Source organism: Pygocentrus nattereri, chromosome 17, assembly GCF_015220715.1.
Source record: "Pygocentrus nattereri isolate fPygNat1 chromosome 17, fPygNat1.pri, whole genome shotgun sequence".
In the NCBI taxonomy this organism is placed as follows: Eukaryota; Metazoa; Chordata; class Actinopteri; order Characiformes; family Serrasalmidae; genus Pygocentrus; species Pygocentrus nattereri.
The window spans coordinates 37,415,495-37,435,786 of NC_051227.1; the positions used below are offsets into that span (position 1 = coordinate 37,415,495).

General features: G+C 40.8%; 1 protein-coding gene across 7 annotated transcripts in view; it reads right to left on the minus strand.

The window, feature by feature from the left end:
• Positions 1 to 20,292, minus strand: part of igsf9ba (immunoglobulin superfamily, member 9Ba) — a 117,720-nt gene that overhangs the window by 25,778 nt on the left and 71,650 nt on the right. For all 7 annotated transcript variants that reach the window (XR_005131721.1, XR_005131722.1, XM_037546654.1 and 4 more), the window contains exons 6-9: positions 11,302 to 11,443; positions 6,152 to 6,297; positions 1,758 to 1,900; positions 1,520 to 1,660 (exon numbers count right to left, since the gene is read on the minus strand). Coding sequence is in view for 5 of the 7 variants with exons in the window: in XM_037546654.1 (XP_037402551.1) it covers positions 1,520 to 1,660; positions 1,758 to 1,900; positions 6,152 to 6,297; positions 11,302 to 11,443 (572 nt within the window). In the remaining 2 variants the exon portion in view is untranslated. The remainder of the gene's footprint in view (positions 1 to 1,519; positions 1,661 to 1,757; positions 1,901 to 6,151; positions 6,298 to 11,301; positions 11,444 to 20,292) is intronic.

The following is a 20,292-nucleotide window of genomic DNA, read 5'->3' on the forward strand; positions in this document are numbered from 1 at the left end:
GTAGTTGAAAATATCAGTATATCTGATTACAGTATGTATGTTAAATATTCTGTAATTATCTATTTCCAGTATATTTCCAAAAACATGTACTTTTATTCCTTTGCTTAAGAACGCTATGGAAGTTCTATCCACGCTATTTGCTGTTCTGCTCAGTGTAATTCAGGTGACAGTTTCATGATGTACAGAAACGTAGAAACAACTCATTTCTATTACTTATAGAAATTAATAGCTTGTGTGTATTTGTTTCATAGCAACAAGGTCATTAACTGTGCTTTAAAAGTACAAGTCCATTTCCAAAAAGACAACATAGCAAATCTTGAAACTGAGAAATTTTATTGTTTTTCGAAAAATATTTGTCCGTTTTGAATTTGATGCCAGCAACACATTGGGATGGGGGCAACAAAGTGCTGTTAACGTTATGTAATGCTTAAAAAACACCCGAGGGTTAATTGGCAACAGGTCAACAATGTCATGGGCTAAAAAATGAGCCTCCAAGAGAGGCTCCGAGAAATCAGCTCATGGACTCAAGAACACTTCAGAAAACCACTGTCTATGCAAACTGTTCTTCACTGCATCCACAGATGCAAGTTAAAACTCCAAAACGCAAAGACGAAATCATATATAAGCACAATCCAGGAATGCTGCCACCTTCTCTGGGCCCGAGCTCATTTACAATGGACTGAGGTGAAGTGGAATAGGGACCTGTGGTACGACTAATCTATAGTTGAAATTCTTTTTGGAAATCATGGACACTGTCCTCCAGTCTAAAGACCACTCAACTTATAAGCAGTGCACAGTTCAAAAGATTCATGATGGTATAGGGGTGCATTAGTGCACCTGGCACATCTGTGAAGGCACCATTAATGCTGAACAATATATACATTTTGGCGATATATGCTGCCATCCAGACGACGTCTTTTTCAGAGAAGGCCTTGATTATTTCAGCAAGACAATGTCAAACCACATTAATCCAGGTGCTAAACTGGCCTGCCTGAAGTCCAAACCTGTCACCACTGAAAACATATGGCACATTATAAAATGAAAAATATGACAAAAGAGACCCTGAAATGTTGAGCAGCTGAAATCTTATAGAATGGGAAAATATTTCACTTTCAAAACTATAGCAATTGGTCTCCTCAATTCCTAAACGCTTACAGTGTGTTGTTAAAAGAAGAGGTGATGAAACACAGTGGAAAACATTCCCCCGTCCCAAATTTTTTGCAATGTGTTGTTGGCATCAAATTCAAAATGGGCATACATTTTTCAAAAAGCTATAAAATTTCTTAGGTTCAGCATTTGATTTGTTGTCTTCGTACTACTTTCAATGAAACATCGGGTTTAAAATGATTTGCCCATCATTGAATTTTTTGCTATTATTTATATTTTGCACAGCATCCCAACTTTTTTGGAAATGGGGTTGTAGTTTTAGTGCAAGAGTAGCTGTTAAATTAGCTATTTTAACTTCCTTAACACTAGGCAAAGCAAACCAGTAATCACTAAACCAAAGGCAGGAACAAACCTTTAGCACCAAAGTGGCTGGAGGGGATTGTCCCATGGTACCTAGGGCATTGTAAGGCACACAGGTGTAGGTGCCAAGAGAGTCTTCTGTGACCTCTGCCACCCGAATGCTTCCATCTGGCATTTGGCTCCAGCCTGGGTACTGTGAAAGACAAGATACAAGGGTATGACCCAAGAGCTTAATGCCATGCATAACATGCAAACTCCGGTCAGAACGGGTGAAAAAGTCTTCAGCTGACCTTCTCCACCCTTAAGGGGTATCCATCTTTTTCCCATCTGACTGACGTAACGGGCGGGTTGGCATCGACAGGGCAGCGAATGATTCCTGGCAACTTCCTTGGGACGTAGATGACTGGTGGCATGTTGAGAACACGGGCAGGGTCTGCAGAAAGCACCATCAATGAGGTTTACAACGCAAGACCAGTAAGGCCATACAATAGCACTTTCTCTTTTCTGACACAAGCACCAATACTGCAACACTGAATATCAGCTGACACTGATACCAGTATTTCTTTCTTTGAATTTGCTAAACTTTAAAATTTGCTGTTTTCAGTCAAAGTATTTCACTTAGAGCTGCACTTTGTAAGATCTGGGGATTTGGAGACCTCTCTGGTGATAATGTGTAATCGCACATTGTGGTTTACTTCTAACCCCTTTCCTGAGCAGATGAATCTAATGGTTGAAAGCACACTGAAAGAGCACTGAACAAGAACTCAATTTTATATTGTCCAACTACTGTTTAAAAAACATTTTCCTTCTTTTAACTGTAGTTGGATCATTTCTGCTGTAAAGTGATGTTTCAACTAGGAAAGCAGATGTGTTTGTGGTTGGTTAGTGTAGTGGTTAACACCTCTGCCTTCTACGCTGTAGACTGGGGTTCAATCCCCCACCTGGGCAAACGCCCTACGCTATACCAATAAGAGGCAAGACTCCTAACACCACCTTGGCCCCCCTGTGTAAAATGATCTAATTGTCTGCTCTGGATAAGAGCGTCAGCCAAATGCCGTAAATGTAACGTGTTTATATTTCACCTTACCTCAACAAATGCCCCAGATTATTAGCCATTATTTATCCTGTTAAAGTGAATCTGAAGCAATTCAAAGCATTCAGAGGTATTGGGTCTGCAGTTTGTATAGATAGATTCAGCTGTCACATGTAAGTAAGCTGATTCAAACACTTGTTTAATGTAAATGCCTTTTTATTAAATTCGACAGCCTTGAATACCTACAACATTTATTCTGCTGTTATGCTAACTTACTATTGCTGCATCTTCTCGAAGGCACATATTTGCACTTAGCTGGCCGGCACACAGTGTTTGTAGTTTATTGTTGTTTGCTGATCAGAGTTAAATTGGCTAGTGATGTTTTGAAATATTTCTGGGCTCTAACTGGACGGCACTGAACCTAACAACGAAGTATTGCACAGAGGTGAACCACTAACAACAAGAGTTCTGAATAAACTGTACTGTCTTTACTACCAGTCTCTTACAAACAGGGGCCAGCTGACTCAAGCAGGTAAAAGGCCAGGAAAGGTTGGGCATGTCAGATGGGTGCCGTTATGTGATTATTTGAGCAGTTCATTTTGCTCATTTAAAGGCTTCGGACTTCAGAATCAGAGGATATCGTGAAATAATTTTGATGCCAACTGACAAACAAGCATTACTTACAACAGCCAGTAAATTAAGTGTCTTGACTAAGTCATTAAGACAGTGACTTAGTGACTTGAGAGTGAGCCACTGAAGGCCTAGAAACTTTTTATCTATACCATCTTTGTAAGAAGAAGAGAAGATATTTTTAGAATATGAGTTTGATTTGAGTCAATTTTGTTTTGAAGAACGAAATTCTTCCTACAAATTTTACAGTAATTTGTACTGGAAGGAGCTGAAGACTAACTAAGACTTGGTCCTGAGGGCGACTTGATTTTTAATTTTGCTTGACTTGGTCTCACTCATTCTCATGCACTCGAGACCTTCAATCCTCTGCATGTGACATTAATACATAGACATACAACGTGGCAAAATCTGTCGGACTTATTATTATGTCATTTTAATATTATTATTATTAAAGTTATTATTTCAGGCTTTTCAGGATGACTCACAGCAACTCACCGACACCATATTTTAGTGCACATTTTTCTCCTGAATGCTTTCGATTTTAACAAAAAAAACAATAACATAGTGCAGCTTAAACATGATCATCTAACACTAGACTATGAAGCTCAAACTACTCAAAAACTCTCACTACCGATGTGAGTGAGTGATATTTCAGGACAGATTTATTACCGGATTTTCTGCTGATATCAGCCTAATACCGATATCCATCATTGCCAACATGACATCTCTACACAAAACTGTCAAAATAAATCAGAACCAACATCACAAAACAGTCGTAATGATATGCAAACAAGAGGATTCAGACGAACTTGTAGAGCGAGTAGAGCTGACAAACCCCAACATAAATAACTTCAGCTCCACGATTAATGTTGTAGCAAAGGTATTATTGAATTCCCATGCTTGTGAGCGTTCTAAAGTATTGCAGCTCTGTGAGTTGTTACCTCATAAATGTTAATTACCACTTATAATATGCCTTACTTCAATAAATCCTCTCACAATACAGATGTCATGTGAGGACTGAGGTATGTTTGGTCTCCTGGCTGTTTCATTATATAGCCTGGAAAACAGCAAGACATCAACACTCTGGGAACTGCTCGTTAAGTTTTATAAGTGGTATTTGTAGTAGAACAGGAAAACTAGTTGGTTAGAAGTCTCAAACATCCACTTTAAAGCATCATGTGCTTTCGGACACAGCATGACACTGTATGGTACTATTCAAAATTCAATGACCACCTTTCGTTTATTTAATTTAATCTATCTGTCTGTCTGTCTGTGACGTTCCACATCCAGCTGACGACAAGTGTGTAAAGGTCATGATGACTCGCACCCTGACTCCAGCGACAGGCGCCAGCAGGACTGAGCAAGACGCCTCACACTTGGAGCTTTATCTACAGCTCATACAGCCCCACATACAGCACAGTACAGATGGAAACAAGCCCTAGCGTACTCCAGAGAGTCTGAAAACTAGGACAGCTCAGGCGCCAGGCACCATCTACAGCAACTCAGAGGGAGCCAAACAGCCTTGTGTCCGTACGCGACAGAGACCTATTACTAACGATGACTGTATGACATAAAAACACCTTGAAGGCACAAAGGAAAACAGCAGAGCAGTGTAAGTAGGGATGTAATGATTCAAAATATTGTTATTCGGTGTGTGTTTAGATTCGAGAGTCATGATTCACTTCGGCTGAAGATTTTTTTTTTCTTTGTTTTTTAAAAAGCCCTCACACAGCCTTCTAGTTGTGTGTAGCTCATGGGAGTCAACAAAGGGCATAAAGTGTATACTGCACATAGCCATTCACGCAACACTCAATAACTGCACTTTAAGCATGTGACCATGTAGGCAGGTTTTACACCATTCTATACATTATGGGACCAAAAGTATGTGGACGCCCCTCCTAATTATCCAGTTAAGGTGTTTCAGCCACACCCATTGCTAACAGGTGCGCAGAATCAATTACATAGCCATGTAATCTTCACAGACCTGCAGTAGAGTGGGTCATACTGAAGAGCTCACTGTTATAGGATGCCACATTTGCAGCAAGTCAGTTCATGAAATTTCTGCCCTGCTAAATCTGTCAACTGTAAGTGCTACTAGTGCAAAATGGAAGTGTCTAGGTGCAACAACTGCTCAGCCACAAAGCATTAGACCACACAAACTCACAGAGCTGTAAAATCGCCTATACTCTGTCGTGTAACTCACTACAGAGTTGCAAACTGCCTCTGGAAGCAATATCAGCACAACACCTGTGTCAGGAGCTTCATGAAATGGTTTTCCATGGCTGAGCAGCTGCACACAAGCCTAAGATCACTGTGCAATACAGAGCGCTGGCTAGATAGGTAAAAGCATGCAAGCACTGGACAGTGGAACAGCGGAAATGTGTTCTCTGGAGTGATAAATCACATTCTCTATCTGGCAGTCTGGTGGATGAATCTGGGTTGGTGGATGCCAGTAGAATGCTACAGACAGGAATGCATAGTGCCAACTGTAAAGTTTGGAAGAGGAGGTATGATGGTCTGCTTCAGTGAAGGATAATGTTAATGCTACAGCAGACAAAGACATTTTGGACAATTATGTGCTTTCAGCTTTGTGGCAACATTCTGGGGAAGACCCTTTCCTGTTCCAGTATGACTTTGCCCCTGTGCACAAAGCAAGGTCCATTAAAACATTGTTTGATGAATTTGGTGTAGAGGGACTCCTGTGGCCTACACAGAGCCCTGAGCTAAACCCAACTGAACACCTTTGGGATGAAATGGAAGATGATTGTGAGCTGAGTCTACTCATCCAACATCAGTGCCTGACCTCACATATGTGGAATGGGCACAAACACACTCCAAAATCTTTTCCAGAAGAGGGGAGGCTGTGGTAGCCGCAAAGGGGGCAAAATACATATTACAACCCAACGGCTTTGGAATGAGTTGTCCAGCAAGCTCAAAGAGGTGTTAAATTTTCCTGTGTCCACATACTTTTGGCCACACAGACTTTTGGGAGATGCTAAAAGGACAGGAGGCTGTACTTACACTGTACTGTCAGGTAGGCTGAGGCAGAGGGGGAGATGCCCAGGCTGTTGCTGGGGCTGCAGGTGTATTTCCCAGCATCTTCGGGCTTCACACGGAAGATGATGAGGGTGCCGTCGATAAGGATGCGCACTCGGAGCTTCAGATCACTGCAGAGAGGCGGGAGAGAAACGCGTAAAACATACCACCAAATACCTGCTTGCACTCTAAACTGTAAAGAGATATAATGTCAAATCCATGCTCAGTGTCTCAGAGCTCAGGCTCCCATCTCTGGTCCTGGAGTACCCACAGTTTTGCAAATTATAGTGTCTTCCCTGCTCTAAAACACCCACTTCAACTTAGGAAGGATTTCTTAATGAGCTAATTAGCTGGATCAGGTGTGATATGGCAAGAAAACCAAACTATGAAGCACAGGAATACTTTAGGACCAGTTGAACTGGAAACCACTGCCTCAGAGTGTGACACTAAGGCAAGGGTTCCCAGTACTAGTTCTGGCGACTCCATGCTCTGCATATTTTTTGCTTTTTCTCTACACAGCTGACCCAGACCACAAGGGGCTTGTTAATTAGTAACTGAGTTGAGCCAGGTGTGCTAGATGAGACAAAGCACAAAAATGTGCAGAGTGTGGCATAGTGAGGGGTCTCTAGGATTGGGATTGGAAACATCTGAACTAAGGATTAGGGCCTGACCTATATAACGCATTCATTACCATCACAATACCAACACTGAGGAGCTGAAAGTTCCAATAACCGATTACAAGAGCTGATGTAATTTAACATGGTCAAAATTAGACAGACTGCAGTAGTTTTGTTAAGCAGTTCTCTGGTGACTGATATGAATGTCAGTTATTATTATACTTGTATTATACAGGGTGGGCCATTTATATGGATACACCCAAATAAATTGGGAATGGTTGGTGATATTAACTTCCTGTTTGTGGCACATTAATTTATGGGAGGGGGAAAGCTTTTCAAGATGGGTGGTGACCATGGCGACTGTTTTGAAGTCGGCCATTTTGGATCCAACTTTAGTTTTTTTCAATGGGAAGAGGGTCATGTGACACATCAAACGTATTGAGGATTTCACAAGAAAAGCAATGGTGTGCTTGGTTTTAACGTAACTTTATTCTTTCATGAGTTATTTACAAGTTTCTGACCACTTATAAAATGTGGTCAGAGTGCTGCCCATTGTGTTGGATTGTCAATGCAGCCCTCTTCTCCCACTCTTCACACACTGATAGCAGCACCGCAGAAGAAACGCCAGCACAGGCTTCCAGTATCCGTAGTTTCAGGTGCTGCACATCTCGTATCTTCACAGCATAGACAACTCCCTTCAGATGACCCAAAAGATTTTCACCTTGTGAAATTCTCAATACGTTTGATGTGTCACACGACCCTCTTCCCATCGAAAAAAACTAAAGTTGGATCCAAAATGGCCGACTTCAAAACGGCCACCATGGTCACCACCCATCTTGAAAAGTTTTCCCCCTCCCATAAACTAATGTGCCACAAACAGGAAGTTAATATCACCAACCATTCCCATTTTATCTGGGTGTATCCATATAAATGTATATACAAATTTGATTGTCATTTCTCAACTGTAACATTACTTAAATAGCAAAAACTAAAAAATTCTTAAGTAACTTAAATAAATAAAGGTAAAGTAATAAATAAATAAATAATTTGGGAGCAGTCGTGCGCTGGGAACTGGCCCTGTGACCGGAAGGTCGTCGGTTCGATCCCCAGGGCTGACAGCACATGACTGAGGTGTCCTTGAGCAAGACACCTAACCCCAATTGCTCCCAGAGTGCTGTGGATAGGGCTGCCCACCGCTCCAGGCAAGCGTGCTCACTACCCCCTAGTGTGTGTGTCTATTCACTAGTGTGTATGTGGTGTTTCACTTCATGGATGGATTAAATGCGGAGGTGGAATTTCCTCATTTGTGGGATTAAAAAGTATCACTTAACTTAAAGATAAGCAACTGTTGGGTGTTAATATTCTCCATAAAGGCTGACTTAAAAGTATAGAACTGCTCAGAACTCAGAGATTCTATTCAATTTATAGGTATTTGTTCATCATAACACGAAAAGAGATTCTGTTTATGGTTTATTGAAGGGATTTTCATTACAAATTCATCTGTCGAATCTTACTATTGGCTTATTTTGGCAGCAAAATGATATATTGGTCAAGCCCTACTAGTAGGAAACAGAGATGCAGATTCCTTTCAATACTGGCTGTCATTTTGATGTAGACACCCTCATCCCATACCAACTACTTGCATAAATGGCATAAGCAAGAAATACCATAGGACATCAAAATTCCCTAGCTGGAAGCCAAGATAAGTCTGTCAGCTTTGTTTTAATGCGCATCTTACAGACCCCTTAGCACATGCTGCACTTTGTAGAAAGCAATAAATCTAGCAATACAACATGGCTAAAAGCAACACAATTACATCCAAGTAATAAACCATGAGAAGCTGGTAACACTTGAAGCTTGCTACATAACACAGACACAACTGTGCCAAAAATATAATATGCTGTCGTGTTTTGTAATGACAGATTTTGTTCAGTGTCATAAGTGTCATGTTACCGTTACTAATAATGTTTTATGTCTATGTTGTGACCGCTTTTGTCATATGTACATTTTTGATAAGTGTGCTCTATTTAGTCGTCATGAAAAACATGACAACATCTGTCATGACAATTCTCAGTAATGGTAACATGGCACTGCTATATTACTGAAATCTGCCAACTCGTGATGGCATCTGCCACGACTCGTTTATAGCATAGTTATGTCAATGTTATGTAGCAGGATTCAGATAAAGAGTAACAGAGAAGAATGAAATTTGTTTAACTTTGGCAGCGTCATTAAAATCTGAGAAATCTGAGACGGCCAACGAAAATATCAGAGAAAAAAGATATGTCTAGTTCCACGTAGTCTTGGAAGGTGGACTTCTTATCATCAGCATAAATTATGATAAATAAACATTGCTACGCAAACAACGGTCTACTGTTACAAGAAGGGGGAATCTGACCGACATACAAAGCGACCAAACACAAACATCTCTTTCTACGTAGGCGATTTTCAAAATGGTGCTGCAATAAAAACACACCCACTTGAAACAAAGTAGGATGCCTACTGGCAATGCACGGCTATATCTGATTAATGCTCCAAATAAAACTTCTTAATAACCTTTAAAACGTGGCATGAACGCCACACCTTTTTTCAGTCCAAAGACTATATTCTACTCCGTTTTTTGCTAATTCTTGTCACCCTGAAGAAAAAGCAAATGCTTTCTGCACCAAGCGTTTCTGCAGCCATCATTTAGGCGAGTCAACACAGCTAAACAAATAACAACAGAAGAGTAAAACCTCTTGCACAGAAGTCACAACTGACAAAATTCCAATAGTTGTGACTAGTTATGCATACTACTGATTAGATATATCTAGGGCCACACATAATGAAGGAAAATGGACAATGTTTTTATGGACCCTATTAAAGATATTAAAGATATTAAGCGTTGTGTTCAGAAAGCATGACGTTGTGTGTGTTTTTGTGTGTGTGGGTAAATCAGACTGTATAGTCAGGGCTCAAATTGGGCCACAATGCACCTTTGGTTTGTGTGTAACTCCCCTACCAGGTAAACCGTCATTTAAAAAGCAGCTAAAAATAATATCAGCTTAGCATGTTACATTATGCACATCAGAAATAAGAATTATTCTCCTGTAGCATTTTAAAGTAAACAGCAGCCTAGAATAACCAAGTTGGACTATTTTATCTACAAAAATACAAATATCAGATTGGATTTAGTATCACCAGATAGTTCTGGCAACACAATCTGTTTGGTTAAGAAATTTTCCTTTTTTTTAAAACAACTATATCATCACACTGAGCACCTGTAGCTAAGTAACAACTGCTTTGCAGCTAACCATTAGTACTTTGACCTGCGGCCTGTTTGATCAGATTCTGAGGACGAGCGTGACAGCAAGACTATGTTAAATAGATCTCAACTCGTTGTTGTTCCTAAGCAAGCTTTTTGGTCGGCACATCTGACAGAGGAACAACTACACAAACTGGAATTGGCCTGAAACAAGCGGAACACAATTCAGCAAACAAGATGGTCAGTGAAATGCTTTACAGACTGTCTGGAACAAAATCCCATTCAGGTTAATCTGGCAAGTACTCTGGCTTTGAAAAGGGGGAGCAGAACCTGCTTTTATGACCTAAATCTTAACCTCATGTCTTTGAGTTGAGGTAGAGGGCAAGTCAACCAAAGTTTTCAGGGTCCAGAGCATCTGGGACTAAGACTATTCTAATGTAAGGTGTTCTAATGGAGCACCTTACATTAGATGCATTCCATGTAAGGTGGCTGGTGGCTGACGGCACCCAATACACTACGCTATCCACTATAGTCATCAGATCAGGACGTGATCAATGCATGTATGTTCCACGGCAACGGTGAAGCTTTCTGAGTCTGCGGTTTTTGTTGAGATGAGAAGGTCTTGCTCAGCACAAGTGGGGGTGGGGGGTGGAGCAGGACTTGAGGCACTTTGCTTTCAGCATATTATTTTAGGCCGCTGTCAGGGTGGAGGACTTAGAGGGGCAGTATTGCTATGCTCGGGTGAAGAACAGCACCTCCTGGCTCAGATGATCAGCATGTTTTTTTAGGCATGTGATGACACAAGCACACTGTCCCGAGCTGTTCCCATTCCCATTCCTGCTGTGTGTGCTCCTCCACACCGACGTTACACAGCTGCAGCTAGTCGGAGATTCAACGTATGCAAATCCTGAGCTAAACTCCCTTCCGAGCACTAAGACACCATATTGCAATTACATTGTTAAATACAGCGATTGTGATACGGGCCAATGACAAATAAGGTTTGCAAAATGAGCATTAATAGCTTTTATAGTGCTATAAATTCATAGCCAGGGTAAATGAATGAATTTAATACTTTAAATTTGTCTAATTTTGCAACATGTTATGGTCTTAAGGGTTTCCAACTTTACTAAATATGTGACTGTGGCTGTAGAGTCGATTTCAAGACGCAGGTGCATTTTTTGGATGACTGTGTTATATAGTGCAGCCTTAATGCGCACACATAGCTAGGTGGTACCTAAAACATGGCACAGTAGTGAACTCGATCATGACTTTACTTCTTGAAGTAGACATTGTCCTCCTCCCAAAACCATGTGTAGGTCAGGTTGCCGGGGTAGGCCTCCGCTTGGCACGTGAAGAGGGCGTTCTGGGAGATGTTTACAGTGATGTTCTCAGGAGGAGCTACGATGTATGGAGGACCTGGAAGAGACAGCAAACTAGTGAGTACTGTCAGATAAGAAATATCTGAAATTACATTATTTGTTACTTTTTTTTGTTACAAATTACTATTTGTGTGTGTGTTTTTCCCCTTACTGCAAAATATACTTGATCAGCAAAGACGTTTTTATCATCCAAAGTTTGTATCCTTAGTAATGCAGTGACGCTAATAATGCCTCAGCCTCTAATACTTGCTGGTTGCTTGTGTTTCTGTTACAAACAACGTAGAAATCTACTGCTTACTCACAAAATGATAGAGCTTGTGTCAAATACAAAGAGTTCTGTCGTTAAAGTCTTCCTATGCAATGGTAGGTACTTTATAAAGTACATTTTTAATTTTACACCAAAACACTTTAAACACAAAACCCCGTGTATGTGTGTTAGTCTACGACAGAAGGAAGCTGCAAAAGAAGCCAAATTGAGTAGATTCGTTCAGAAATGTGAGTGGACTTAATATTCTACAGTCAGTCTCCCTACATTACGTTGTATGTTACAAGACACCATGTGGTCAGCTGTGACATTGCTAGAATTTCTTGCATGTAGGTTTGAAACCAACCAGCATTTATCATATCAGACCATATCAGCTACAACATTTAAGATCAATTAACATGAGTGCTAATTAGGGCCATAATCCATACCCTTCATACTTTCACAATCCATGAAACTTTCTTAGCTCAACAGAAAAACTCACGATTGTCACTGTTTCCACACAATAAACGTCCTCAACCGTCTGTGAGCTCAGGAGGGTGGCAGGTGTAACTTTTAACTTAACACATGTTACAACCCTGCCCAGTCTCCTTTATTCAATGAACAAATTGCATGGCTAAATCATCAAACACTAGCCTCAAAGTGTGTCCAGCTGTTAAGTAATCTTGCTTACGTGGTTTCTGACACTGGGTATTGCTGTATAATCCACACTTCCATCCACTTTTATAGACAACAGTATGTCATACAGTGTCAAAAACAACAAATTCATAATGCAGTTTTGGGCAAAATGTGTGAAAAGTGAAGTTTGCACAATGCTTGTTAGTGTACATGCACTTTTATTACTCGTCAGCTACTACCTTAAGCAAGCTCATAAACATTTGGACAGAAATATGAGAAACATGGGTTTTGTTTCAAAGTGATGTAATAGACCATTTCCAAGAATTTTCTTTTTTTTATGATATACATTGTTTGGAACTGTCTTTACACATACAAGAGACACAAAAATGGGTTTTCCATCATAAGTCAGCAGTCCATATATCCATATATCCAAGTTCATTACAAATGGATATAGAGCATTTGGTATCAATGTGTAAAAGAAAAAATGATGTAAATTAGATTAGATTTTTCCTTTAATGTTGGTTTGCTGTTGAGATCAGTGTATCAGCAAGTCGACCAGCGTCAGTCTTTCCTCGCCACCAGAGGTTGTCACTGAAATTCCTTCTAACTGGACAAATAAGCATCCAAGCACAACATCCTAAGCCTCAGACTAGTGATGATTGTACAGTCTATGAACGGTCACAGCATGGTCTTCGCTCATGGCATAAACAAATACAGCATTTGACTTGGCACGAAACGCAGTGCTGATCTTAATATGTGGAGGATGCCCTGAGCCTTCTAAACACTTCCTTGAAGTGCAGTAAATAACACTGCAACCAAAGGGACTCCTGACAATACAGCGGGTTTTGCATATTAAAAAGGCTTCACGAAAGGAATCACATGAGCGGCCCTAAAAATATCAGACACAAGCCCCCGTGCTGTTATTGCAGAAGACTTATGCGGAGTGTCTCTCTGGAGGCTCAATGAGAATATTGCTTTTTGTAAAAACAATATTGCCAGTTTACTCAAAATCTAAGAAAACAAGCCTTAGGCCAGCAACTTGGCACGGCTCGGTCGCGTTTCCATCTGACTCTGATTCGGTGGAATGGGCCTTAGTGCTCCAAAACAGCATCTGTTCTTACAGGTAACAATAACAACAACAATACCGATAACAATACTAATAATGATGATAATAACAATAATAATAATTCATCAAAATCCTGCCTTTCCCAGGCAATAGAGACAAAAGAGTAAAATATATAGTACTGAGAAAATGATGCATAAAGTTATTTATGTGGGTACTAAGCATGTACTTGTTTAGATAGCAAGTTTAAGATCATTAGAAATAAGCAAATAAACAACACATTATGATTTCATGTGTGTCAGTATGTCAGCATTACCACCCAACACCTACTGCAGCTGTACATCAGGTTCTTCGTTCAATTAAATCAGGTGCGGCTGATGGAACTGAACAAATCCATTCAGTGACTAGACTGCACTAAGAATCAGGAACCAAACCTCCGCTCTTCTAATTACAGTCTTCTATCCAATACATTAATGACTTTTTTTGAAATCCAAAAATTATTACGTTTCACCGTTTTATTAAGTTAAGTGATTAAGTTTGATTAAGTGATACTTTTTTGATCCCACAAACGGGGAAATTCCACCTCTGCATTTAACCCATCCGTGAAGTGAAACACCACACACACTAGTGAATACACACACACTAGGGGGCAGTGAGCACACTTGCCCGGAGCGGTGGGCAGCCCAATCCACGGGGCCCGGGGAGCAGTTGGGGGTTAGGTGTCTTGCTCAAGGACACCTCAGTCATGGACTGTCGGCACTGGGGATCGAACCGGCAACCTTCCGGTCACAGGGCCAGATCCCTAACCTCCAGCCCACAACTGCCCCCTAAATTACGCTCGTTTTTACAGTATTACAGAGAATAAATGGATTTCTTCTAATGTCGTACTGTTGTTTACAGGTAAACACACTGGACTTCAAATGAGTAGACATTTACTCTGTACTGTATAAGACATAATCAATCATGAAATTTAGTCTAAACAACATGAGGGGTGTAAATCTCTGATCTCACAAAGATTAAATTGGATTTATTTCGTTAATGCATTATGAAATCTGATTACTTCTGTACCACTGAAAATGATTTTTAAACAATGTACAGGAAGTGTCCGCCTCACTTCCAAAAAAGTCGGGTGTTGAATCCAACTAAAAATAGAAAGCATACGTCACCCGCTACAGTGACTCAAAGAATGTGGAGAAATGTCTGTGTCTAAAGCGCATCTGAAAACCACAACTGAATTCCACATAGTACAAACCACATGTTTACAATATCCAGAAACTCCTCTGAGGTAGAGCCAGGCCTGGATCATCAAGTTAGAGGTCCCTGGACACAAATATGGGACACAAATGGGATCCTACCTGGCTACCTGTCTGTGTGGTCAGTGATTTTTTCCTTTAATATAACAGGAGGTTACACGAGACCCATGCAGCACCACTACGGCAGCACACTGTCTGCTGTGTTTCTTTTTTTTCCAATTGCGGTAAAACAATAGCAACATTACTTATTACACATTAACGAGAGCACAAGTTAACAAACCCAAGGACCAATGCAGAACATCTATATAAATCATGTGTCTGCTCTTGGCAAGCAAAACATTTAGTAAAGTTCCCACTGCTCCTGGCACCGGGAGTCAAAACAGCTGTTTAGATTTTCTCATAACTGCTAGCAGGGACCCTGTAGTGCAGTGGTCGGCAACCCAAATATTAAGAAGAGCTATTTTGTCCTTTCAACAAAAATTCAAGCACCATTGGAGCCACAACATTTTATGTTTTTTTTCAAGTAATGTTTTACGTTCTTGGCTGTAAATATGTCTCAGTATATGCTAAAGTCTTAGTGTAGAGTAAAAAATAAGATATAAACATAAAATCCAGACTTCCTTTGCTCTGCTTTAAGCTTTAGCCCAGCTATAGACATTTTCTCACATCTCCGGCAGGAAACTTTCCCACAAAAGTAGAAGAGTTTCTTGTGAAACATCATTCAACTTTTTACAAGGCTTTACAGCTTCCCGTTGCAGATTAAACATACAAGGAAACCAGCTGGAGTTCTCATCTGTAAATGATCAATGTTCGTCTTAAATCTTTCTCTTAGCCTTTTCGCTTTTTACTAGCTAAACAAGACTGTGGCCTGCATTGCTGTTTAACCAGACGTCTGCACGCCGATCTTCAAGGTTAAATGTGAATTAGCAGTTGCACATTCATCTAAATCTAATTCCGCTGCATGCGTCTCCAGAGCTACATGTTGCTGACCCCTGCCCTAGTGGCTCGGGCACTGGGGCATGTGGCCATAAAACCCATTGGATGATCCGGGCCTGGTCCAAGCTCATCATACTCCGTGGAAACATATGTTGTGGACTCATGAGTCCAACTTTCAAATTATTTCTGGAAATGATTTAAGTTCAATAGCCAGCATCTGTCACTGCACATCTGTACAGGCACCATTAATGCTAAAACATATAAAAATGTTGTGGAGCAACAGCATGGCTACATGATCAAAGACTGCTGGTGCTAGATGACCGGCCTGCAGTCCAGATCTGTCTCCCATTAAAAACGTGTGGCATTATGAAGTGCCAAACCACCATCATCTCACAATGCACTGAGGCATTTTTACACTCCAAAAATGAGTCTGCATGCGTGGCTGGGGACATGCTGTCTAGCATTACTGGCCATCATAAATCTGACCACAGTAAAAGCCACAACGGGCAGGCTGACGGTGTTTGCCGTGGTTGCATGTACAGAGCAGGGGTAATGAACGTGACCACTTCATCATTCACCCATGTACACTGGGGCAGACAAGGAACAGACGCCAACAACTTTAATATGCCCTTTCCAAAAGATGCTGGCACCCTTGATATATTCCTCTATTTCACCTTTATTTGACTGAATAAGTCTTTTGAGGTTACAACCTCTTCCATTTATCTAGGGCCTCTCTGCTCATGTCATGCATTTTCATGAAAAAAAGGGAAAAACATGCAAAACTTCTGTGCTCCACATAGTTTTTAGGTATGATTTATATAAGTGCTATCAAGTAAGTAATTTTGTAAGCAGTTAAACTCACCATTTAAGATGCAATTTAAAGTGTACTGGCTTTAATAATGGGCCCACTCGCAAAAAAAGGTTTTAAAGTCCCAGAGAACAATGAAAAAATGTTTGTAGCTTGTTTCTAGTGTTGGCTAACAAACTGCTTATTAGACCTATCTAAGAAATACCTGGACATAGTCCAAATATTATAATCAGCACATTTTTTGTAAGACTATTTCTCAGGCCAGCCTGTTACGGCACTGAAATTGAGTAAATATGAGTAATGAGTCAGAGAGGAATGAGTAAAAGGGGCTCGAAAAGGCAGGTGGTAATCATGTTTTGACCCACTGATGTGTATGGCATATGTCATGCTACTAACATGTTCCTATAAACCACAAATAATGTCAACTCATTGGTGGGGGGGGGGGTTGTTATATGGGCAGAAGGCTATTCTACCCACCCAGAGAGACCAAGGCCAATCATGCTCTCTGGGACTCCTAATCTCCAGATGATACGGCCAATGCCACTGAGTTTGACTGTTTGTATCTTTAGGTCAGTGGTTTAGGCTGTTTAAGAAGAGGAGGGTCGTCTCCATGGTTCAGGAGGCTGTAAGGTTTGGCCAGAACCAAGACTGCTCAGCTTACACTGATCTTAGAGAAATATAGCGTTTACATTCAAGAGCACGATTAATCTAGTTTAAAGGAAAATACAGGCTTATGTTCCCTGGAGATTTAACCTCAAGAGCCTTGTCCAATCAAATAGAGATTAAAGGCATCAAATAAAATAAATTATAAAGCCGGGATGCTTATTGCCAGAAACTTCTCTGCACTAATAGCACATGAAAGTAAAGTAGCCTACTTTGCCCTCCTAGCTTACTGGGATAAGGCATGCAATACTTGCTTGTGTGTTTATGTATTTCTGTATGTGTAAACGTGCAGGAGTCTCTCAAAACATGCCTGGAGTGCCCGTTTGGTAGACCGATGAAGTGGTCATGTTTATTATCCCTTTTCTAGAACAACCACCATGAGTTAATGTGCACATTCTGAGGGGCTCAGCAGGAAGAGTTCGCAAATTTTCATGACACAAATGAAATATTGCATCAGCAGGCAACATCAACATTTGTATGCAAACTTATACAAAAATCTGAAATGTTTGCCTCAAAATAATTTAATTCAAACAGCCAAACTCTGGGTTAAACAGACGAGAAAAAGGAAAAATGAAATGTCCCTTTAAACTTTCAGCCTTCTCTCAAACGGGCATTCCTTTACAAAACATGCTGTTCCATTTCTCCTGCGCAAAAAAGAGTGCAGGGAAAAAGGTACGACTGGTATCTTGGGGTTAAATCCCTGGCTCAAGGCAACAGCAGCAGCATACCAAGCCAGAGTCCATAATGCTCCAAATATAAACTCATAAGACTAGCATCTTCTGCCTGATTCACAGATCCAGATGTACATACAAGAGCAGGTGCAGCACAAAATGTACCTTGATGTGCTCACAATGTATCTGAATTTACTGTTTACTAACACCGAATTCACACCGGATACAATGCGTCATGTAAGCATAGTGGATGTGTAGTATGGGTAACCGTATACATGCATCACAAAAACCTCAGACGGGAAGCTCTTTTTTCATCATTTTGTTTTCTTTGTTTTTGAGCAAGTTAAAACTTAAAAAGTTAAAACAGCATAACAGCAAATCTCTTTTTTTTGTGATTAAATCAAAGTCAAGTTTTCACCTCTGTTCTTGTAAGATAACAGCCTCATTATAACAGTGGCCACCATAGACTGTTAGGACAGCGCAACTACTAGGTCAAAAAAGATCATGACCTTTTATGGATTTAAATATAAATAAAAATGATATGTTTGTGGGACTGTGTGATTTGACAAGATGTCAATGGAGTTTAGGCTTCCATCCATCAATCCATCATCAATCAATTATCCAAGTCCGGGTTGTGGGGGCAGTAGCCTAAGCAAAGAGGCCCAGGCCTCCCTCTCCCCCTCCACCTCCTCCAGCTCTTCCGGAGGGATACCGAGGCGTTCCCAAGACAGTCGAGAGATATAATCCCTCCAATGTGACCTGGGTCTTCCCTGGGGTCTCCTCCCTGTTGGACATGTCTGGAACACCTCCCTAGGGAGATGTCCAGAGACCATCCTTACCAGATGCCCGAACCACTTCTAAACGTGGAGGAGCAGCGGCTCTACTCCGAGCCTCTCCCGAATCGCCGATCTTCTCACCCTATACTCACACTCTCCTAAGGGAGAGCCCGGCGACACTGCGGAGAAAACTCATTTCGGCCGCTTGTATCCGCAATCTTGTTCTTTCGGTCACTACCCAAAGTTCGTGACCATAGGTGAGAGTCGGAACGTAGATTGACTGGTAAATTGACAGCTTTGCCCTCTGGCTCAGCTCTCTCTTCACCATGATGGACTGGTATAGGGTTTACGCTTCACTTTTGCAAAATATTCAACGTGCAAAAAAGTGTCAGATTAGAGGGGCTCACATTTTGAAAAACACACGTCTGGCAGAGCAGAGGGTTTAAAATGCACAGTGAATTAATGGATTTGGGCCTGAAATGCGCAAAAGGGATTAGTAGATCGAGCTCATACTCTCAAAAAAACATCAGCACTGCATCACTTAGAAGAAATGGCCCGGATGTATGTTTTAAAGATGGAAGAGTAAAGTGGATCGAGAGTTTGGAAGTTCTGAAACTGGAAGGCCCATATCGCTGCCATCTAACTGATCAGGGCCGTGAACATGCTCTGGTGGAAGGCTCCATTAGAGTCTGAGTGACAGGCTGTGATCTATGCACCCTGAATGGCTGTGAGGGTATTGACCACTCTGCTTAGAGAGGGCAGACATGAAAGAAAGACATCAATGAGTCCAGACACGATGCAGACAATTACACTAATTCATGTACAGTGAAGACAAGTGGACTAACTATATCTATCGTAGTACTTCACTCAGGCTTTCAACTGTCTGTTGCTATTCTGTATGCTGGTCAGGAAAACAAAGACATCAGGATCTTTGAACCAACAGTAAGTCAATGATTCCCCAAGATGTTAGGCAAAATAATGAATAAAAATCAGAGTTAAACAGCATAATAACATTATATGGTTATTGCAATTATTAATTATTTTCAGAATAATTAACAGAACACACCTCTCTACAATAATGCCCATTTCTGCTAGTGCCCCTACTCGACTGCTCATAGTATGCTAAGCGCTTTGTTAATGGTGGAGCACAAGAACATATTTTGTCAATTCTAGATTAAAAGAAGAGATTGGAAACTTGTTAAAAACAATTCCAGTTTTACAGTCTTCCAGACTTCCAGAAAGCCTAGAGTGACTTTTTCCTCACTAAGCTGGTCATATTCATTGTAAATACATAACTGGTTGATTCCACTGTCAGTTCCTAACTATGTTGGTGGTTAATCTAACATTTCAGGCCTTCTGCTTAGCTCCTGAAGTCCTAACCAGTGGGGATGCTGGCTTGGCAGTATCTGCCTAGATACCAAGCAGAAAGAAATACTGACTGAATCATTTTTCATTGGATGTTTCAAGATTTTAACCCTTTTGCTGCAAATAAAAACAGTAAAATAAGAATACTGCTGCAAAACTTGCAGAATGTAAATAACACACATAAAGAACATCCTCAATGTATATTATTACTCCTTTCAATATAAGAAAAAAGCCAATGAGAAAATCTCCGCTTCATCCAGATTTCTTCTTCTTCTCCTTCTTTCGGCTGCTCCCTTTAGGGGTCGCTACAGCGGATCATCTGCCTCCATCTTGCCCTATCCACTGCCTCCTCTACTTTCACACCAACCATCTCCATGTCCACCTTCACTACATCCATAAACCTTCTCTGAGGTCTACCTCTTCTCCTTCTACCCGGCAGCTCCATCTCCAACATTCTTTGCCCAATATATC